Source organism: Lissotriton vulgaris, chromosome 1_1 (assembly GCF_964263255.1).
Source record: "Lissotriton vulgaris chromosome 1_1, aLisVul1.2, whole genome shotgun sequence".
Lineage (NCBI taxonomy): Eukaryota > Metazoa > Chordata > Amphibia > Caudata > Salamandridae > Lissotriton > Lissotriton vulgaris.
The window spans coordinates 1,901,086,670-1,901,110,838 of record NC_141685.1 but is presented as its reverse complement, the minus strand read 5'-3'; the positions used below and the strand labels follow the sequence as shown (position 1 = coordinate 1,901,110,838).

General features: G+C 41.9%; 1 protein-coding gene across 1 annotated transcript in view; it reads left to right on the top strand.

Annotated features, from left to right (window-relative positions):
• Positions 1-24,169, top strand: part of ADAMTS20 (ADAM metallopeptidase with thrombospondin type 1 motif 20) — a 1,033,120-nt gene that overhangs the window by 242,638 nt on the left and 766,313 nt on the right. Inside the window, exons 8-9 of the mRNA XM_086919514.1 lie at positions 137-241; positions 11,991-12,136. Coding sequence (XP_086775640.1) covers positions 137-241; positions 11,991-12,136 — 251 coding nt within the window. The remainder of the gene's footprint in view (positions 1-136; positions 242-11,990; positions 12,137-24,169) is intronic.

Sequence of the window (24,169 nt, the reverse complement as noted above, 5' to 3'; positions counted from 1 at the left end):
CAATTCTAGTTTTGAAAGCAGTAATTTAGATCTGAGTTTTGGACCCCACGGGGATCAAGTAATGGATGAAAGCAAAATGTAGCACAAAATATAGCAGTGCATCATTTTAATGCAAATTGTATGGACTTCCTTACAGAAACAATGCAAGCGACTGTGGTGTACAAGTGCAGAAGGAGTTGATAAAGGTTGTCGTACTCAGCATATGCCTTTAGCAGATGGGACTGACTGTGGACGTGGAATGGTAAGAGTTCGACATTGTTGAACCAAGATTTCTTTCATCAATTTTCACTAAGGTCTAGAAATTGTGGCTTGCAATCCATTCCGATCTTCAGCTTTTCCTCGGTTTTCACAGCAGATACATATAATTATTTAGTCAAACGTTTAGATTTGAATACCTATTTGCTTATATGTGCAACACCTATTGCACATTTCCTGTGATAGAAAAGGTGCATTTTAAACAAACACGTATTCATGTAAATCAAGCATTTTGGACAATGTCACGATCATATATTTGAACAGTTAGTGGGTTCTGGAAAATATAATGCATGCTCAATAGGTTGAGCAGAGGCAAAGTCCCCAAACTGCTGCTAATATGATTCAAGCATGTGCTTGAGGAGTGTCCTCCATTGAAACTATGATATGGCATGGACAAATCTCATCAAGGCAATTAAATCAAACCGATTCCAACGATTTTGGCCTTTGGTCAGTTGTTGGATGAATGTTTATTGACCTGCTAATGATTAAAATATTCCCTTCACGAAGTAGAAGTTACATATTACAGCTCTCTATTCAGACAACACACACTCTTACCGAAGATGAAAACATTTCTCTTATAGCAAAAAGCTTGTCTTCTCGTGCTTCTGGACCAACCGGCCTGCATATTAAGATTATGTAACATAATTTAACCCTTTGGAGCTCCTACTTATACTATGTGTTTCCAGGAATTTTGCAGTCCGGTATTATACCTTCATCTTGGAAATGATCCATTAATTTATTTATAAAGTTTTATATAGCGCCAACAAGATCCCGAAGGATATCAGAGCGCTTTACACTAGGAAGGAAAGGAAGGACAATAATGCAAGATCAACATCAGGTAGGAGTAAAAAGAGCAATGATCGCAAATTACAAGACAAATGCAACGAGGAGGGTTATAATGAACAATTGTACACGGGTAGCGAAGGGGAGCATAGTATGTGGTAAAGAAGAGTAGTAGTAAATGTTGGTACCATGGTAGTAGGAACAATGTCATCGAGCAGGAGAGCCTAGCCCACTTACGGTAGGAATTTATCCTTAATGAATCTTTTGACTTCCAGTTTGAACACCTTTGCTGAGTAGATTCTGCGTACTTCCAGTGGTAGAGAATTCCATATCTTTGGGGCATCGCCAGAGAAGGCTCAGTGCCAAGTTCTCTTTTTGCTGAGGATGAGTGGTTTCAAGAGGAAAGTAGTGGCGCTTCTTGAGGCTCTTACACCGCAAGATGGTTAACTTTTTTGCACCAGGTACCTGGGAGTATTGAAGTGGATGGCTTTGTGCATCATAACAGAAATTTTTAACTGAATGTGTGCTTCATAGGGGAGCCATTTAAGATATGTGAGGACTGGGGATATGTGCTTATTGCGTTTGGTGCCTGTAACCAGTGTAGCAGCAGCATTCAGTGATGCCCTCAGTGGAGCCAGGGTGTATTTGTAAAGGCCACAGAGGGTAGCGCTGCCGTAATGTAGCCTCGGCAGGACAATGTGCTTGGACCACCTGCTTGAAATCATTAAGTGGAAGGAACGGTTTGATATTTCTGAGTGTCCTCATCAAGTGTTTTTCTCCCTACATATATTGCTGATATGATTTTTCATATTCAGGTGCTTATTCATGATGACTCTGAGAGATTTGGCAGGGTCTATGTTGAGAGGAGTGCAGTTGAAAGCAGTGAGGTGACTCATCCAAAGGTCTAGCTTGGGAATATGGTTCGGAGGGGAGATGAGAAGGAATTCCATTTTTGAGGTGTTGAGCAGGAGATGATTCTCAGTTAACCAGTTTTGAGTAGACATTAGGGTAGTGTTGAGTGAGATGATGTTTTCCGGGGATGCGATTTTCAAATAGAGTTGCGTGTCGTCAGCATACATATGGAAAAGAATACCCGTGGAGTTTAGTGAGTTAGCTAATGGTTCCAAGAAAAGGTTGAAGAGAATAGGAGAAAATACAGATCCTTGGGGGACCCCCATAAGTACTGGAGATGGTTAGGAGAGAGAGTGATTTGCCCTGACTCTTTGAGATCTGTGGTGGAGGAAGGACGAGAACCATTGTAGCGCCTGATCAGAAAAACCCCTCCTGTTTTGCAGAAGGGATAGGAGGTTGTCATGATTAACCGTGTTGAAAGCGGATGAAAGGTCAAGGAGGATCAGGAGGCAGGATTTGTTTGATTGTTTTTTTAAAATGTCATCCATAACATGAGTGAGAGCCGATTCGGTACTGTGCCCCTTCCGAAAGCTGGATTGATGCTGGTCTAGGAGTTGGTAGTTCTCTATGTGAGCACAGAGATGGGAAGGAACACATTTTCCAAGGATTTTGCTAGGGTGGGGGTGTTGGAGATAGGTCAGAAATTATTGAGATCAGCTTTGTCAGCGTTAGTTTTTTTTAGTATAGGTGATACCTGAGCTGCTTTTAGGCAGTCCGGATCTTGCCTTGTGATAGAAAAGCATTTACAATCCTTGTCCAGGTGGGGATGAGTGCATTCTTGATTTCTTTGAAGATAGCCGGGGGTAACGGGTCACTGAAGTGGTTGGATGGATTAATATTCAGGAGGATATTTTTGATGTCTTGTTCACTAAATTATGCATCCCATTACACATCCGATCCACAAAAAAGGAGATAAAGCCAATCCAAAGAACTACAGAATTTTTACCCTTTTAGACTGTGATGGGAAGTTTTTTCAAAATATCTGCCCTAAATATTGTGTGATTGGGCCAACAAGAAGAGCTTAGTAACTTTTCTTCAGCCTCATGTGTCTTCAATATTGATTACTGCATGAGCTTTAAAACAGTCAACCATTCTCTCTTTTGGTCCGAGCTGCTAAACTGGGAAATCGACCACTCTCTTCTCCATCTTATTAAGGCGTTTCATGAAGACAAATGGTTACAGATCAAATTATCAAACAGAAATTCTATCGCCAGAAATCTATACCCAGAATGGTCTAAAACATATTGGTGCCCCTTTTGTTGACCCTTTTTATTTTTGATCGATCTGGATCATAAAGACGGTATGCTATTGTCAAGTCTCCAAATATGTTTAATATGAAGAACTTTTACCTTGCCAATCAAACAAAAACAAAAATAATGTGCATCGGGAAACATAGTAAACAAAAAATATGGAAGCTCAGCACAAATTGACAAAGGAAGAACCTATGAGTATCTCAGTGTGAACATAAATGATAAATGAAAGCTTAAGTAGTAAATAAATGCCATCCAAAACTTTGCAAGAATCTACAGAGGAAAGGCAATTGATCAGTCAATGTGTTCAATCCAAAATAAAACTCAATTTTTGCTGTAAGGATCACAGATTTTCAATTTTAAAACTATTTCTGTCATGAATATCATATACATGGAAACGATATGATTCTTGTGCAACCCCACAAAGTATACTACATCTCGAGCTGGATATTCTGTCATTTCAAGCACTCCATATGGCTGCAACAATACAGTCTGAACCTCTCGACTTTAAAGGGCTTACTGGAGGCACCAAACCTTCTCCAGGTAACTATTCTTAGTGATGTGCCCAAGTGCATTCGGAAGAGACAAATAAGGAACTTTCTATTGGTCAGCAGTCAGGAGGAAGAAGTCTACCAATAAAAACATGTACATTTGTTTTTAGAATCCTATGACACAGTAAGACTACCATATATTAGCTGAAATCAGGAAAGGCATGTAAATTGAACTTTTTTGAGATTCAGATTAATGTATATCCCAATTTGAAAGACCTTGGAATACATCCTACCATGGTCTATTGGGATGTAGGCTATGTGGCTAAAAGGAAGAGTCAATTGGACATATTATTTGCTTATATCCAAAGCTCTTGGCCATTCGGAAGAAGTATCTTTGGAAATATTTTTGTGAATCTAATGTGAGGATAATAGAAGAGGTCATCAATATTTGTTTTAATGCTCATAGCAACTACTTTATTGGCAATCCAATAAAATTCATTGATTAAATCTATTTTTATCTTAAACAATTGAGACAGAATCTGTAGCATAATCTATCAGACAACGTTAAAAACTGTCTGATTTTTATAATCGTATTGTATTTATATTTTTTTAAAGGGGAGATGTTAACAAAAAAGGCTATAAAACTATGTTTTAAATGTTCTCAGTAATTCTACTGTTCAGCAATCCTAGCAAATTTGATTAATCTTATTTTTATCTTAAACAAGCTAGCTATAGTTGGTAGTTAATCTATTAGTTGGTGTAAACAACTGTTTGCTTTTATATTTGTATTGCATCTGAATTTTTACCACAGGATATTTGATGTTCTTGGTTTTAGGATATATTGTAAACAATCACTTCTACAATAAAGTTATTACTATTTCTACCACTAAATTAAAATAGGCTCTACCCCTAAATTGAGGGGGTGGGGATATGTGAGTCTACAATTTCAGTAACTTTAAACTCGTAAGTGGTGAATAAACAAAAGTAATAAAGTTACTCAAAAGTTTAGATTTACTCATGTGTAAGTTTAGTTTTGTGAATAGCACTTGTACAGTTAAGGACCCCCTCCAGCACAGTCCAGTCCAGGGATGCCTGCCACTGGTCAGGCAGAAAAGGTCTCTTGCAGCTTTTCATGTCCCGGTAGCTTAAATGGAGGTCAGCCAACTGATTCCTGGAGTTCTGGGTACAAGTGAGAGTAGGTCCAGCCCTTCAAGTATCCACACAAGTAATAGACACCAAATCCCAATCTCTTCTGTACATCCACAGGTCCAGATGTATTCTGATGAGCTAGAGGGGAGATGTCACTTTTGTAGAAATCACTAGCCGGGGGTAGGGATGACTCCCTTACACTTTCTGACCAATGAGCAAAACGTTCCCAGAGGCAAACCTTTGCTTTTTTTTGACACATCCTTTTTACATAACTGTAAACTATTCTACAGTGCATTATTCTTTGCGAAATCCAACCCGGCTGAACCTTTCTGCCTAAGAGAGTCAGAAGGCACAGTAACAGTAATGTCTAGGGAAATTAGTAGCCTCCTACTCATAAACCATTCCAAACTGGGTCTGGCACTAGCTTAGTCTCTTCTGGAATGGAGTCAGGTTCGATACAGTTGGCCCACGTCTCAGTTTATATGGTGGCTATAAATTGGTACTCAAGTTAAGGAAGTTCCTGACCCATCCCTGATTTCCTGATTGCCTTTCGCAAAAGAGGATGAGTCACATACCTCACGCAGAGGTCTTCCTGCCACAAGGCGCACAACGGAGAGTTTGCTCTGGGAGCAGTTTTCACACCTCATCTGGGAGAAAGCACTGACATGTAGAGCTGCTTCAGGCAATCTAATGCTTATTAGCCCGTTGATGCTTCAGCCAGACAAAGCCTGTCATTTTAAATTGTCCTGTTTATTTATTAGACATTCAACTTCACCGTTGAATTTTATTTTAATAAATATAAAACATAGTGGTTGAATCTGTAACTTATTTCAAATGAAAGGTACCAAAAAATAGTATTTTAATTGTACTTTAGTTTTCCTCATAGAAACTTCTACAGCCCTATATAGCCTTTGGGGGCTCCTTACTGTACTGATCATGCCAACCATGAATTCTTACATGTTCCAATTTCAAATGCTACGCACCCTATCGTGTGGGATACAAGGCCTATTTAGTGATGACTTAATTAACATTTAAAAGCATGTTCCTTTCTATCACAAATAGTTATTTGACAGGTTTGCATGCGGACCCACAATCATGTTTTCCTGACAGACTAGTAAATGGCACAATATGTGCTGTAGTCAATGGACAACATTTCACTACCATGCCAGGTGGTATTTCCAGCACCACATATTATGGCCTTACTGTAACGTTAAATATGCTGATGGGACTGGACAAATGTTACTATGTGTTATGGGTCAGAGCAAATATACTCATGACTGGTCAGCATTGCCCCAGTGTGCAGAGTTAAAAAAACAGTAATATCAGTCAGCAAAATATAGTTGTGACCATGCAAAAAGAAGTTTATGTTTTTAAGTTTAATAAGTTTATGTGCATAGTTAATTAAACCATTGCCATATGATGATGATGATATAGAGCTTATTAAGCGCTCTAATGCAGAGGCGTCTTGGCGCCGATGTGTGTCTACCATGTTTGTGCTGACCTGATTGTACTCGGAGTTAAACAGACGAGGTTTCAGGCTTTTCTTGAAAGATAAAACGTTAGGCTGCAGGCTCAGTGCCACCAGCAGTTTATTCCACAGTTGCACCGCACAACTAGACAGAGACCTGCCACCTCATCTGACTCGTCGAAACCTGGGGGGTACATATCAAGCCAAGATTGGCCGACCATAGGTTTTTTGAAGGGGTATAGAGCCTGAACCTTTCCTGACAGTCATCTGAGCCACCTCCGTATCAAGCCTTGTGCACCAGGCAGGGCGCCTTCAATTCAATTCTCTGCTGGACGTGGAGTGTAGTGACCTTCTTCCCAGTGACTTGGGGTGGCCCTTCGAAAGCTTTAAGATCAGTCGTCCTGCCGCATTCTGCAGTGATTGAAGTTTGCTGATCTGATGCTTATCAATGCCCAAAAACATTGCATTACAATAGTCCAATTTGGACAGAAAAAGGGCAGACACTACTGTTTTCTGCAGTATCAGGGAAATAAACAGAAAATGTTTACGCAGGGCTTCAGTAGAAAAAAACTGGCAGATGTTACTCACTTGTGCCGACATCTTGAGCTTGTCATCAAAAATTACCCCATGGTTCCTAACCTTCTTAACGACACTCCCCAGCATCCTACGGCCACCAAGAATTATTCCAAATTGGTGGTCCGTTCCCAAATTCAATCACTTCTGTCTTTTCAGTGTTGATTTTCAGAAAACTCAGACTCATCCAATTCATGATGTCCTTCAAACAGGAGTGAAAGCTGGCAGCTGTTAACACAGGCCTGTCTAACACAGATATCGCCAATTGTGAGTCGTCTGTATAGGACACAAATGTGAAGCCATGTTTCCTGACAAGAGCTGTCAGTGGCTTCACATAAACGTTAAACAACGTCGGGGACAGAGCTGATCCTTGCGGCACACCGCACAGCAAATTAAAACTGTCCGATTGTATGCCGTCCCAGTTCAGACTTTGTTTCCTGTTCTCTAGAAATGAGGAGAGGAGGGCCAGAGCCAAGTCACTAATTCCCATCTCTTGTAGTCGCCGAACCAACACCGTGTGATTCACGGTGTCTAATGTGGCCAAGTCAAGGAGAACAAGGATTGCCCTGCCACCGCCGTCCACTACTCTCCGAATCCCTTCTGATGCTACGATCGGGGCAGATTTAGTAGAGTGTCTTGGACGAAAGCCATGCTGGGTGGTGTCCAGTAGCCTATTGCTGTCCAAGTATTCTGTTAATGTCCTATTGACCGATATTTCAAGGACCTTAGCTACGGATGGCAGACCTGAAATTGGCCGATAGTTTTTTAATTCGGTAGGCTACAGTGTAACTTTCTTCAAGATTGGCCTGATACAGGCTGTCTTCCAGGCTGCAGGGTAGCTCCCTGATGCTAGGACTTGGTTAACCAAAGGAGTAAGGGTTTCGCTAATCCTTTCAGCAGCCAGGTGCATAATAGCCGGGGGAAAGGGTCACAGGGTGAAACAGATTTAATAGATTTTAGGATGTCTATTACTTACTCTTCAGACAGGGGTTTAAAGCATGTTAACTTAAATGGCAGTGTCTTCCCCAATGTGGGAGAGTTGATGCGTAGCTGCAGAAACGTTTAGTGAGTTAGCTAGGCCATCATATATTGCTTGTACCGTGTTCTGGAAGAAAACCGCCAGCTGATTACAGAAGACCTGGTCAGGTTTGAACAAGCTACCCTGCTGAGGTTTAGCTAAAAAAGTCACAGATTTAAAAATATTCCACCAGCACAGTTAACGCCATCAAATGCATTTTTAGTTACAACCATTCATTAATAAAACTGTGTGCAATTCTGCAGCTAGATGTTCCATTGATTACATCTCAATAGACCAAGATTCTGCGCTAAGTTAGAACCAATTAAAACCACCAGTTATTTTAACTTGGCATTTATGACTGTTCGTCTGAAGCCTAAATGCAGAGATGAAAAGGGGGAGGAGGTGTGTAGCTACTCGACCTATATGGAAACATGCTAGTGATCTTCGTCAATAGAAGAGGCATGTTGTGCAAGAGAGGTTAGTTTAAAGTGCATTAATGAATGTCAGCAGCAAAGTATTTAATCTCTGATCTGTGTACACGTCTATTTGTGCAGGAGACGTGTACACCCGCAGGTGGAAAATAGACTTAAAGATTTTTGAGACAGGACTTTCCAGTACCCTGCGGTCCTGGCCCGTCAGATCCTCACTCCCATAGGTCAATGTGGGCACTTCCAAGCTTTCTAGAATCAGTCCGCTTGCAGTGCACTAGATGCTAGTGTGACTCTGCAGAACAGTCACTCATTACCAAATGTTATAGCCAATGTAAAATAGTTATGTCACTGTCCTTCACATAGTCTCGTACAAACCTCAACTGGAGGCCCTTCGACAGAAGGGCATCACAAACTCCCTGGACCCTTTATTACAGGTCATTCGAGCAAAACTACAACCAATGCTAACATATGGGAGCAAATCAATGCGAGGGAGAGATGCAATGGCCCTGGATAAAATAAACACCAGTGTTTACAGAGCAATTCTTTATTTACCTAACTATGTGTCCCATGCCCAAATACGCTTAGAATTTGGCCTACAGAAGCAATTAGTGGAAAGGAGGGGGCATATATAAAAATCTGTCATAAGATCAGAGGTGCTGAGCCAGGATCTCTAAACTCGCATATTTGGAATGAACGGACATGTTTCAAAGCTTCACCTGCCAGAGAGTATTTGTTTGGTTCACTAACAAGGCTGGGACTAACAAGCCTTTGAGCCACCTCTATATCTCTCCAGAATTTTTAAAATATTGTAACAAAAGTGACAAGAACTTCATCTATCACAAAAGACAAGGAATCACTGGCCAAAATGGCACATGGCTGGCCAGTGCTTAAGGGCAAAAAGGTCTTAACCTCAAACTTATTTAAAAACTGGAGTTAAACTGAAGATAAAAAGGAAATTCTTAAGGCTACCTTTTGGCATTTTACTAATCCTTGTGCACCTGCCTCCTTGGAAAAGGAGATCGGGAGAGCAGATTTGCTACCTCTGTTAAATAGGGAACAAGGACCTCGTGAATGTCATCAGTATCTGCCCTAGCCTAAAGGACATTGGACGCATTTAACTCTGTCCAACATTCAATCAGAGTGGCATAAGGTCGTGTAGGCAGGCAGTAAAGTTATGCTTCAATCCAGCCGCAACTCAGCTAAACTTGCCGACCTACAAACTTCTTTGACACAGTGGAAGATGACTGAAAAGCAAGGCACATAGCAATCAGTGAATAGTAAAACAGATTGGTTAACCATGCATATACAAATGCGTGGGCACTTTAAATTGGCACATTCAATCTGGCCACGCCATTCGTTGGCTAGATTGTGCAGTCCATGTTTACATCCTGAAGCACCGGCTCTTTAAATTTGATATGACATTCGGGCCCCAACTGGTTAGTATTATTGAGAACTGGGTGTGGTCCCCCACTCACACCGTATCATCAACAAGCTCAAAATAAAAGACAGTATACTCTGATAATATTTATAATTTGCGGCACAAACCGAGAGAAGGATGGTTTTTATGTGGTTTTTAAACGTGACGGTTATGTTTTTATATTGTGAATTTTAATTAACTGAACAATAAATACTTACTTACTATAATTTGTATAAAAGTTTTATTATTTGTCGAACTTTTTGGCGGTTTATCATAAATATATTGCACATAAAATTCTATTAAACACAGAAGCCTCCAATTTGCAATTCAATAGAGGAATTCCGTACAGATTCCGTCTCAGAAATAAAGAAAATTCACCATACCTTCACTCATATGAAAAAGTTTTCTCTGACTTATACACGCTGCTGTTTAAGTTGTCAGATTCTGAGGCTACTTCTTCTTAAACATTCAGGTTATGAGATTCTCATCAACATTAGCACCTCAAACTTTGGATAATACCAATGCTGCTTTCAAACATCTATATTAGTTGGGTCCAATGCATGGTGGAAGGGGTTGTGTTTTAGAACTTACAGTTCTGTTGAAGTTAATATATTTACAAAAACAAAAGGAAGGCCTCTTAGTTCGGAAGTGAGAACTCTTCACAGAATAGGGAGAAAACCTTTTGGGTTTCTTATAAAACCCTCACCCACCAGAGTTGCCCATTGGGGGCAACCCTAGTGGGTGATGGTTCTTCCCATTCTGCTGCGGAACGGGGCATGCTGCATCCTGCGAGATATGCAGGAGTACTGAGCGGTATACTATATTGATGGAAGTGAATAGGAGTGGGAGGGGTCTTACCCAGAAAGATAAAACTACCTGCCTGGTAGGATAGTAAATACTTTAATCTGTCCTCCCGTGGTATAATTAAAAACGGGGAGAAGAAAGTTTAGGTGATAATGTACCTGCCTTACTAGTGGTCTACAATCCCGCAGGTCGTAGCATACCCTGTTCCACAATGGAAGGGAAAGAACCCAATGATTAAGCATGCCACTGAGGAGCAACCCTGGTGGGTGAGAGTTTTATAAGAAAACCACAGGGTATTTTCCCTATTCTGTGGAGGGTTATCTCACTTCAGGATGGACCAGCCATCTTTTTTTTTTGTAAATCATAGAGAAAGAGGGTAGGCCCCTTCGTTGTTCTTACTCTTGTCTCCCCATTTTGTAGTGAAGTTAATATATTGTGATTGGCAGAGAGGAAGGCTCTGGATAGGTCATCTACCTTGTGCCATCCATGTATCGCAGTGTGCTGTTGCAGTTGATCGGTTCACCAGCTGTATTTCGTAAACATGAACTTATTTGGAGACTTGTGATCATGGCTGCGGGGCAGAAACAAGGAGGATGTTTTCTTTTTTTTGCCTAAAAACCATTTACTTGCATTGTAATCCTTGAGTGCATGTCTTCCTGTTGATGTGCTGGGATTTTGGAGACATTACATAAGGGCAACTCACACTCTGTATCGCACGAAAAATCATAAAGGCTCTCTGGGATTGCCAAGGAACTTTTTCTTCAATCTTGGAAAAATGCTGTGCATTGTTTAGCAAGATGACTTGCATACATTGGAGTGGTGAGAGGGAAATGCAGTTGAAAGTAATAGAATGTTTAATACTATTTGGGTGACTAAGAAGTTTTAATTTCAACAAAGAGTAACATTCAATCAGCTTGTGAATTTTAGGTCACATGAGCATACTATTTGAACATGGCTGCCTATGTGTCTGTGATGAACTAACAACCTAGATCAGCGGTTCTTAAGCTTCTGACTTCTGTGGACCCCCATTTAATCATTACTGGAATCCAGGGACTCTCATGGAGACATATTGGAAGCTAGGGACCCCGGCCTGAGTAATTTTAATGATTTGAACTTCCAAACAATACACAAATGTACAAAAACAAGTATACACCAAACAAATGCTCAAATATTCTCAACCAAATATAGAAACAGTTTGCACATTTTCAATGTTGATTCTTTATTTGTATATGCTTTATTAATTTGAATGTTTTAATTTTAATATTATGTAATTTGGTAACACAGTCTCAGATCCCCTGAGTAGGTCTCATGGACACCCAAGACTCCTCGGACCACAGGCTAAGAACCAGTAATGATTTAAGACCAATGCTAATCTTAATAGCCTTTTGTATTTTAATGTAACATTATTTTGTGTCTTATTTCTTTTTTCAATTTACTAGCATTGCCATCATGGACTTTGTGTAGACAAAGCAATGGAAACACGACAAGTGGATGGACAATGGGGACCGTGGGGATCTTATAGTTCATGCACAAGAACATGTGGCGGAGGCATCAAAACTACGACCAGAGATTGCAATCAACCTCGGTATGGTTAATCAAAGCAGCTTTATTCAATTTCACATTAAAACCATAAATGTACAATTCAAAATACATTTCATAATACATTAGCAAAGATGAATATATTCCACAATGAATTCTCAAATTCATATATACAACAAGCTTAGAAGTTAAAAATATGAACTATTACAATGTCAAAACAATACCCAATTGAGATCAAATATCCCTATGAATACTTGAGTAAAAATGATCATCATCAGCTGGTTGTTATTTTCTTACATAATTTAACAGATTACCATAGAAAAATTGATTTGGCTAAGCAGGCTTCTAATGTTGAAAGTTGTTTAAGGAAGATCATAGCTGGTTTATATTGCCTGAAATGATGATTTTTTTCCTTCTTCTTCTCCCTTTTTTTCCTACCCCTTTCATTATATTTTCCTTTCTCCTTTTTTAGGTTTCGACCTGGCGAGTGGCAAAGCCACTCCCAGTTCGAAAACTTTTGTTTTCAGTAGGGACGTCGGCCCCGCCTCTGCCTCTCCTTGGCTAGCTCCATAAATGGAGGCTAGCCATTGGGAGACAGAGGCTGTCAATCGCGCTTTCTCTTGAAAACGCGATTCGGGGGCGTTTCTGGTGCTTTTTTTAAGCCCCGCCCCTTTGCCCCGGGCCGCGCTGCGATTGGCTGCCGGCCCGGGACACCCCCGTGACGTCATTCCCGGGCCGCGCTGTGATTGGCTGCCGGCCCGGGACACCCCCGTGACGTCAGCCAATCAGAGCGCGGCCCGGGACCTGACTTGTATTTTTTCGTCGCCTGAATACATTCGGGTTTGAAAAGGCGCCGTTCAGATGTTTCCTCGCTCAGTCCACAGGCTGACCTTCCGAAACTGGCGCTGAGGCAGAAATAACCCTTCCTGCTTTATTGAAGATATGAATTCAAGGCAGACTCCTTAGCTGGGCGTATGCAGAGGAAACCACAGCACAGGGAGATGTACCATGAGCGGGAGATGGCTTACTTCTGGGTATCACTGACCCGCTCTGCACATTTTAGAGCGGGTCAGTGATACCCAATGCACAAACGATAACCCCTGAACTGGTGTATCCTGTCCACCAGCCAGCAAGTGCGGTGACTGATTACAGACTACAAAGTTAACCGGAAGAACTAGTCCTGCCACCACTGGCCCCATTATGTGCCCCACGACTGTCAGTTGTCTGCCACCAACCATTAACTGGGGCATGCCCTGGGCATGAAGACCGCGGTCACCTGTGATGACAGTAGGACTACTTTGGGTAGATCTGTACAGTCGAGAACTCTGTGCGGAAGCAACATACTGAATGTTTAAAGCGTCTCTTACCCACGGGTCCTTTGCAGAGGAACACTTCCCGCCTCGCCCAACAATGTGAAATGAGACTCGGCGCTACGTGCTAATAGCTCCAAAGGCTGTCACCTGTAAGCTGGCCTTGACAGCGCCTTCATTTGTTTGAGACCGGCATGCTTTAATCACAGTGGCTCCCAAGCGGAAAAGTGATACAAAGGTCTGTTTTCTGTAGAAAGGGAAAGTTTATCACGGTCGTAGTTGAGCGTGCCATCTAGATTCTAAACCAGGACCGGCCGTGTTTGCCTAGTCCATTTGCTGCAAAGTACTGCTCATTTTCAGTATTCAGTGCCTTTTCTGGCAGCACCTAAATCGGAATATTTATTTTTCCTACATATCCCCCCTTCTGTGTAATCGCTGGTTTGAATTAAACTCGAGGCACGTAGACCAGTGTGGTTCTTAACTCGTGGGGATTTTGTGCACATCTTAAAGCTGTTCTGTGTGCAGTGTAAAATAATATCGCACGTTACGTTTTCCAGCAGCCTGCTATGTGTTGTCTAGTTTTATAGCTTGCTCCGTTTGTGTTATTTTATGGCTAGTTTTGTGCAGAAGGTACTGAGTTTGAAGTGTAAATGTGATAACCTTCTGGCCGGGTCTACATCGAGCAGTGGTTCATATCCCCATTTGTAGAACTACGTGTTAATTAGTAGCATACAACACATAGCAAGCCGTTTGTGTTTGTCCGCACTATGTGTGTTGCCTTCGCAATAGAGCAGTGGGGCTCTTGGGTCCGTTTTTCAAGGAGGGAACTTGGACGACCCCAGTGATTCGAACAGGTTTTTTTGCTGTACATTTCTTTGCACAATCGACGGGAGGGGGGGCGCCATCAGTCATACGCTCTGAAAGCTGGTTCTTTTCTGCTTATTTTAACTCGATTTTTTTTACTGCCATCACCAGAGACCGCGAATAATGTTTTTTGTCTCGTACTTCTCCCGCTCAAACTGCAAATGTAAGTATGATCGACGGCGACATGAAAGCGGGAAGGGAAACGGCCGTAGGAGATAATGTTTAACTTCAATATTTTTGTTTTTGTTTTTAATTGTTTGATTATGGAACATGAGCAATGCGCACAAAACACACAATCTGAAAGCTAAATAAGTTGCTGTCTGTGTCAGGGGGCTCCCTAATGAATATGCCATCCCTGCGTCAGGGGGTGCAATTAAATGAAATTCGCCTGCACTGGAGTTAACAAATCGGAGTGTAGCAGTTGCTCAATAAATTATGTGTGATAATTTAGGATGTACTTCTTGCTACATGTGCCTGTGACAGCTTTAGACTAATTGCAACCCTGGATGGCATGCGCCTTCTAGAAGTGTTTTGTTTATCTGAGCACTGCCACGGAGCCCAGGACTCCCCGGCTGCTCTTTCTCCTTCACATCCGATTCATCATGATCAGCCAGTTTGTTAAATAACTGCCCTTCCCCGACATAAATCATCTCCAAAAAAGAGAAAAATATATATTTATACGCATCCTTTGGCTCTGAGGAGATTTCACCTGGCTCTGCTTGCAGGAGATAAGCACTTCCATCTTCAGAGATTTATTGTGCTTTGATGGGCCACAGACCCAGGCATCATTAGCTGCTTAAGCAGATTCCCACTCCTTCATTTTGTGTGGATTGATTAAAAATGGCGGCTCCGCTGTCCCACGGGGACGTCCCCTGCAGTCCTAGGCTGAAGTGTGGGATGTCAGTTATTGCTTTATATTGGCTTCGGTGAGGGCAGGTTAGCAGTGTTTTTACAAGCAGGCCCTGTCAGGCCTAGACTACCCACACATCTTATTTATATTTTTTAAGACAGTCCTTTGTCACCCCTCAGCCCGATGGCCATACTTTTAAGTGGCGGTAACCCGTCCAATATTAGTTAAAAGGAAACTAAATCAGCGATATGATCATTTATCAAGACAGGAGCAGAAGGAGGACCTCGAGCAGGCTGCTCGGTACACAACCACAGTTTTAGAGAGCTGAGATCAGAACATAAGGTAACAAATGCTGTGCAGTTTGACACAGTGTTACCTAAACAGTTACCTGCGTTTTTAGTCCTCTGTGTTGCTTCCTGTGGTCTTGACAATTTTCTACTGTGTGTGTGTGTGTGTGACTGCTCCTGGGTGTGTGTGTGTGTGTGTGTGTGACTGCTCCTGGGTGTGTGTGTGTGTGACTGCTCCTGGGTGTGTGTGTGTGACTGCTCCTGGGTGTGTGTGTGTGACTGCTCCTGGGTGTGTGTGACTGCTCCTGGGTGTGTGTGACTGCTCCTGGGTGTGTGTGTGTGTGTGACTGCTCCTGGGTGTGTGTGTGTGTGACTTCTCCTGGGTGTGTGTGTGTATGTGACTGCTCCTGAGTGTGTGTGTGTATGTGACTGCTCCAGAGTGTGTGTGTGTATATGTGACTGCTCCAGTGTGTGTGTATATGTGACTGCTCCAGTGTGTGTGTGTGTGTGTGTGACTGCTCAAGTGTGTGTGTGGGTGACTGCTCCAGTGTGTGTGTGTGTGGGGGGGCTCTGGGTGTGTGGGTCTGGGTGCGTGTGTGGTAGTAATTGCTGTCTGCTGAGCTCGTCCGTAGGGTACAATAGTTCTCACATTAGCGAGATATTAAGCTATTGGCAATGTAAATGACAATGCCATTTATTTATCAGTTTTCAAAACCAACACATAAATACAAATTTTGTCATTTGCAATGCCAATAGCTCTAACTTCTCCAAAGGCGAAACCGTTGCATTGGAGATGCTTGTTTAAAGAGGTTGGAAAGTTCTCTATTATAAAGTACATTAGTATGGGTAGTTATGTTTTTACAAGCGGTGGCATTGGTTCCCCATGAACAACAATTATGGGTGCAATCCAGGGCACCCAGTCAGGGGCAGGTGGAAGGGGGAGGGTTAGAGCAGACGACCGCTTGAGTCTGGGGTAGACAAGACTCGCAGGGGCTCTGGCTCTCGGGAGAGGATGGATACCTGGGATGGGGTGGGCCGGGTGGGAAGGGCAGGCTGGGAAGGAAGCAGGTGAGGATTTTTTGGAGGGTATCAAAAAAAGTGTAGCAAAGGTTTTAAGTGTCGTACTAACCAGCCATTTCCTCAAAATCCTTTTTTTTATAGTAAGATATGTCTCCTAGATCATTGAGAATCATATCATGCAATGTCAATAGTTTAAATAATAGGATTACATTTTGGGCGATGTTATCTTTGTTTAGATCATTAAGAGCGAGTGTATTATTATTTCAGAAATTATTGCAACAATATCTTTAGATCAGAAAGGCATTATGTCGGCCCGGCTTCCGCAATCATTGTTTTGCTATGAAACATTCGGGGGAAGGAAGACGGAGGGTGGTGGGGGGTTGGGGTGTAGTGGAAAGCCTTATGTGGCATGCTTGATATGTTGTGTATGTGTTAAAAATACAAATAAAAAAATAATAATAAAAAGAAAGTTAATATGTCCTCTAAAGTAACTGTGACCGTAGTGCAGCAAGCGGTAAAGTTTTTGCCCAGTGCTAAAGCTTGCGGTAAAGACCAGATACCCATAGAAGTTTATAAAATCTTTTTCCCCCAGCTAAATATATTTCTAGTTAGGCTCTTTAACCAGATTCTTCCAGGCGGTACTATTGCAAGTACATTTACAGAGTCTGTTATTATTAGCTTTCTTAAAAAAATGAATCCAACAAAGATCTACATGTCTGATTAGTCTGTTCAATTACGACTACAAGTTATTCACCAAAATCATTGCATTGTCATTGTTAACACAACTAATCGTCCATAAAGATCAAACTGTTTTTTTACCAGGAAGAAGTATATGACCAACACAGATTACTTGACACAAGCATTTGATTATTTCCAATTCTGAAAACGAAGGCAATGATTATAATGTTGGATGCCAAAAAAGTGTTTGACCTGGTTCAATTGGAATGGGGTGTTCTTTTTGCTATTCTCCCGAAGTAGCTTTTCCTATCATTAATAACAGACCAGCAGGAGAGGGATGCATCAAGGAAGTCCAATGTCAACCATTTTGTTATCCTTGTTATTTGAACCATTAGCTAAGCTTAAACTCTATGCCAATTATATGGTTTTATATTTAGCAGCTGAGGAGACAAATATTAAGCACTCCTTTACAAAGATTAACAAATGTACACTTATAACTGTCTACAAGATCAACCATTCAAAATCTGAGGCTCTCCACTTTAACTGTTCTCCAGAAATTCTACCCATAGCTATGAAGGCCCATTACCTTCCAACTCGCCCCGTAGGATATTTGGGGATTTAACACCTGGACTTTCTAGAGTGCTCAACTTATTAAAGAAATGGCAAAATCTCCCACTGACAATTGCAGGTCGGTTTACTCTGATACAAATGAGCATTTTACGATTATTTCTATTTTTTATTCACAATAATTTGATTAAAGTTTCCCAATTCTTTTTCGATGCAATTGAGTCAGAAATATGACACTTTATCTTGAAACAAAGGAAGACGAGGCTCAAAATTCAGGCTATTCAATAGGATTTGTAGGATGGGGGGGGGGGGTTGGCACTTACAAGGTTAAAAACCTACTATCGGGCTGCGCTAAGCAACTTCCTGAAATCGATCTTTTTTCTTTTATGACAATCCCCAGACTATCCAGGAAGTCTAGGTATAAAACACCTCAAACGGTAATGGACAGATTAAAAAAAATTGAGGATGAGTATAAAGTACCTCGGCTTCACCCTCATCTGAAATAGATGGATTGTACTCCTTTTGACTACATCTAGGTATCAAAACCATAAGTCGCTGGTCCAATGTGGGATTTCAGTGGCTGAGATAGTTCTACCAAAATAATGAATTTATTTAATGCCAGACTTTAGTTAGGAATAATCTACCAATTACCTTCTTTTTTGCGCTTTGTTTCACACAAGTTAAGCATTTCTGTGCAGGCTATAATTCTGACAATAATTCAATAGCCGTGAAATTTTGTGAGGCTTATTTTCTATCAGGACTAAGTGGTGTAGGAAATTGGTATAAAATGTAATATCTCAGCATTGGCGATAAGCTACTTCCCGATTTTCAGAATAAAACCGCTTCTTTAAAGGGCTGTAAAATCAATCTACTCCAATGGAAATGTCATAACTGTCTGAGCTTTAAGGCAATTCGTGCTGCCAATTATGGGAGGATAGCGTTTTTTAGTAAATGGCTGCTTTACTATTCACTAAAGCGATTAATAAAATACATTCTGGGGCGTTATTGGCATATTTTAGGTGCCCACAGGGGAACGCAGATTGGCTTCACAAGATATTTCCTTGTACTAAAAAAAGAAAATGTTGGCAGCAGATTTTCTCCATACATCAGCCGAAAACTAAAATAAAAAGTATTGGCTGACACCCTCAGGGATTTTTATGGTATTGTGACTCAGGAAACCGATGTAGCCGTAGGATAACGTCAATTCCTTTTTATTTCTACCCTCGAAGTTTGGTCATTATTATTAGCAAATTGGAAGTTTGACATAATTCCCACACTAGCTCAATGGATCACAAAAATGCATAGGGTTAAAGTAAGTGAAGCATTATATGGGAAAAACGATTCAGAAACATTTGGCAATATTGGGAGGAGAGGGCATGAAGTTGGTTTTCAAAATAGGTTTAAAAGATTGCTTATCATGTGTTATTAGTGACTTAATGAATTGGCTGTTCTGATTCTACAATATATTTTTCGTTTTGCTGAATGTATTTCGTGTTTACACTCTGTGCTTGCCACATTATTTAAATTTTAAATAAATAGTAAAGCAAGATAAATACACATAGTGCTTGAAATTGTAGCTATAGTTGCCACAAATATATCCACCTTCACTACTGGCATCCCTAAAATGAACAGCAAAACAAACAAGATGATGGACGGATTGTTGCACAATGGCAAAACATTCACCCCCAGTCACAGATCTGGGTTAATTCCATCGCTATTTTGCTCACAAAGCCACCCCAGTTCAGACATGGCCATATGCAAATCAGTCTTGACCCTGTGCCTCATGGGAACCGTCCAGCTCAAACTGCCAAGCCATGTCTTTCCTGGACCGGAATCAAGTATCCTAGGACCGTTTTCTGTCTAGCAGTCGTCTTCAGCCAGGATAGCTTGACTCCAGTGGCGTAGTGAGCAAGGGACCCACCTCTAGGTATACCCTTCCCACATAGGGTGAACAGCAAAACAAACAAGATGATGGACGAAATGTTGCACAATGGCAAAACATTTACCCCCAGTCGCAGATATGGGTTTAATCCATTGTTATTTTGCTCACAAAGCCACCCCAGTTCAGACATGGCCATAGGCAAATCATACTTGACCCTGTGCCTCATGGGAACTGTCCAGCCCGAACTGCCAAGCCATGTCTTCCCTGGACCTGAATCAAGCATCCTAGGTCCAGTTTCTGGCTGGCTATCAGCCGTCTTTATCCAGGATAGCTTGACTCCAGTGGCGTAGTGAGCAAGGGATCCACGTCTGGGCATACCCTTCCCACATAGTGTGAACAGCAAAGCAAAGAAGATGATGGACGGAATGTTGCACAATGGCAAAACATTCACCCCCAGTCACAGATCTGGGTTTAATCCACCGTTTTTTTGCTCACAAAGCCACCCCAGTTCAGACATGGCCATATGCAAATCAGTCTTGACCCTGTGCCTAATGGGAACAGTCCAGCCCAAACTGCCAAGCCATGTCTTCCCTGGACCGGAATCAAGCATCCTAGGACCGGTTTCTGTCTATCAGCTGTTTTCAGCCAGGATAGCTTGACTCCAGTGGTGTAGTGAGCAAAGAACCCACACTGAGCATACCCTGCCAACTTATGGCAAACAAAGCGGTACAAAAGGGGGTGGTGATAGACAGAGAATCTGAACCAATCAAACACTCACACCCAGTCAACAGATCTGGGTTTAATTCATCACTGTTCTTTAGCCCACTCTGCCACCCCAGTTCAGACATGGCCATATGCAAATCAGCCTGACCCTGTGCCTCATGGGAACAGTCCAGCCCGAACTGCCAAGCCATGCTTTCCTTGGACCGGAAACAAGCTTCCTAGGACCTGTCAGATGGAAAGAGTTTTGTGAGGTACGGAGAGGGGGATGAACTACAGAGAGAATTGAAGCGAGAGATTCAGAGTGATCTATATAGGTATAGGCATAGAGAGTGATAGAGGCAAGATTGAGGTCAGGAGAGTGGTAAAGACAGATGAAGTTGAGCCAGGTGTATCGGTACATTGAGAGAGAGATAATGTAGAAGAAGGAGAGTTAGAAAGAGCTGAGATCTTGAGGATCTTGGAGAAAGTGCATAGGGCAGTAGAGATAGAGAGGTTAAGATGGAGAGGTGAGGAGAGAAATAAAATTAAAAAGATGTATTTGTCACCAACTGCCTGAAAGTGGGAAGAGCATTAGGTTAAAGGATGAGTAGGACAGGCATGCATGCTACGAAGCAGATTTGTTTTAGTGCATAGCAGAGTTGCTCACGTGGGAGAAAGCAATGCAGAACCATATTTGGTAAAATGACCTTCTGCCTATCACTATTCCTTCATTTGTGTACAAACAAGTTGCCTAGCATCATGTTCAGCCTTTGCTCCATGATGCAGTGGTGTGTGTGCTATCTAGCATGGGATTGAATTGTATTGGAAGCATACTTTTCCATTATATAACTTAATATCTCAACATTCTGCACATGATATATGTACTGTACAGTGCTTAACACCTGTAATGTGTCATTTGAAGAAATGAAAAGAATTCTCCAAGTCAGAACCTGCTTGAAGAAGGCATATTTTTGTTGTTGCGGCAAAGTCCAGTCAGGCTTAACAAACTATTCCCACTTGCATTAATTCACCCAAATTACACCCAAGCAATGCTCCCTCGAAGCACATCACCACACGTTGCTAGATGTGCTGAGAAAAGGCACCTTTCCAGAACTAAATAACTTTTGCTCTGAATGTAAATACTGTGGTAAATATTTGATTTACCGTCCTAATTTCTATGCAGGTAAGTACTTAAACAAAATTAACTCAATCGGAAAGAAAGACGCAGAGTCCGTGGTGTTAGAGTTCTTAGGGGTTTTATTCCTTAAAAAGGAATGGTTCTGGTACCGGATATCGTGTTCCTGACACCACTGGGGTGCAGGAAGGGATAGAGCATACTTTATTGACAAGACATAACTTTTATACTTAAACCATATAATGAATACCAATACAGTAGGCGTAACAGCTGAGAGAAACAAGATAAAATCACACACGTGTTAGCAATACGTAATCAAAAAGGCGTGAACTAGGCGTGAACATAGAGGTGTGTGCTAGAAACGTCACATGTAAGTGTCACAAGGAGGTGGGTACAAAGCAGAATTTTGCAATGTCAGCAGAAATCTGAGGCCTGGATGCGCGCGCAGCTGCATGACGTGTGATTGACGTGGAGCTGACGTGGAGCTGGAGGGTGCAGGGGACTTGACATTTACACTAACGGAAAGAGACAGAAGTCTGGCATGTCAAATCAACTCGTACCTATATCATATCTGATATCTGATGTCTGGGAACCATATTATCTAGAGGGAAAGGTCTCTTGGGCAGAGGCTATTCTATACTGACTGTGAGTGCGTGTATAAGCGTCTAAGTGTCTGCATGAGATGCGAGGGGGCATGGGCCTACCATGGTAACAGAAGCTATGAATTACTTGCACGGAGACAGTGAGGCCGGGCCCTTTGCTCTGCAGCTGGAAGGATGTTTACTTGAGCTAGTAGGCAGGAATGTATGTTTGAGGAGCGGAGCAGATAATTCGAAGGTTGAATACAGTCTTGGCAGGCAGCAGGCTGAGCTAAGCGCCGTTAGCCGCGCAGGGAGTAAGGCAAAGGTCACGGGTACAGAGGCAGCCCAGGCTGAGGCGTTCAGAGTCAGAAGGCAGGAAAAGGCTCGATGGCAGAATTCAGGGTCTACTTCGCCAGAGCTGAAAAACGTGTAAAGTACACCACAAAAAGACTTTGGCATGGCATACTTAGGAACGGAATATTCAACCCATTCAGGGTGGATCTGAAAGAGGACATGTTAACGATGGACGCAAATGTATTTGCGTCTTCATAACTGGCACAGGAGGGAAGTTACATGCACTTTAAGCTGGTACATGGAGACGGTGGGGTACACGTTAGGGAACATTTCTTGACCATAAAATTTATATTTCCTCATTCCCTCCTTGTTCCCTACGGACCCTTCATGATATATCGATCCTCATGAACCGATCAGTCTGTTCTTGTAACATCATTTGCTCTTCTTTCTTCTTTTCGCGTTTTGAGTGAAAACTGGAATGTGGAATACATGAAGTGGCGCACAGTCCACAAATCGCTGGCCCACACTGTAGGCACAGGCAGCAACTGAATACTATGACAAGGGCAATACCTAGGAAGGATAGGATCTTCCATCCCCAAGCAGTCAACGTTGTCCAGAACCAACCGGACCAAGTCCAGGTGCCTGGATTCTGATGTATCAAACTTGCAATCTTATGAAGACGTGTGATAGCTTTATATACTGTTGGCGCGTTTTCTGGAATGAAAACACAGCAACTTGACCCGATGACCTTACAAGCTCCGCCCCTATCTGCTAGGATGACGTCAATAACAAGACGATTTTGGAGAACAACAACCCGCATGGCAGATTGCTCCTCTGTTAAGTTGCCTAGAGCGGAGGTAGTTTCATTCACTACTGCTTCGAGTGTTCTAGTTAATCTTCGTATCAGTTTACTATTAAAGACAGTACCTAAGTAGGGGAAGAAACCTTTATTGAAGTCTGTGTATTGCTCCCATGCCGTTTCAGTATAGTCGACAATCGAGAGATCTCTTCGGAGTCTATTCTTTACTAGATTTGTATTTCTGTGATAATCAGGAGGGGCTAGAAAAACAGGTGGCAGAAGGAATGCAATGTAACAGGTACCATCCCAATCTGGAGGTAAGCGTATGTATGCGGTATGGCCACAAACAAAGTAGGAATGACGAGTAGCTCTAAAGGAAGATTTGCCTTGATCACTGAATTCGACCACAGTAGTACATTTACTATGACCTAAGTGTACTGAACCCTTCTTTCTGACACATAAGTCACCTGTGACTGGTAATACTGACATAGCAGGGAGAACTGGTGCAGCTTCGGATTCAACAGTAAGAATCATAAGGTTAATTGTATAATTACCTAATCCATATACTTCATTTTCTAGATCAGTTCCTATTCTAGTAGGAAGTCCCTTCTTGTCAGGATAACAGGCGTTAAGCAGAACTAAGTTCAAGTTTCCCCAAACCCAATTTCCTTCGAAAACAGCAATATCAGGATCTAAGGAATTAATTATTCTAAACTATGCTCCACATGAGCCATTGTGTGTGAACGGGTACGGAAAGAGGGGCAGAACTCCCTTGTATTTCTGATAGGGAGGGAGTCGGCCACATATCCAACAGTTTGTAGCATTATTAGTCTGATGGGAATGATGTAACATACTAATGAATGTGTTGTTGCGCAGCGCAAGTCGGTAAGATAATTCATGAGGGGGTAATTCGCTAAAAGAATGTTCGGCAGTGACATTGTAAGCAGATTGTTCACGCTTGAAGATAGGGTAGTATATAGGTAGCAATATACTGGCAACAATAATCAAAAGACTTAGAAAAAACATAACCAATAATGTCACTATACAGTGACTACGGAGTGATTTACAATATGCATGTTTCTTGAATTTTCTCTCTCTCTCTCTATCTCG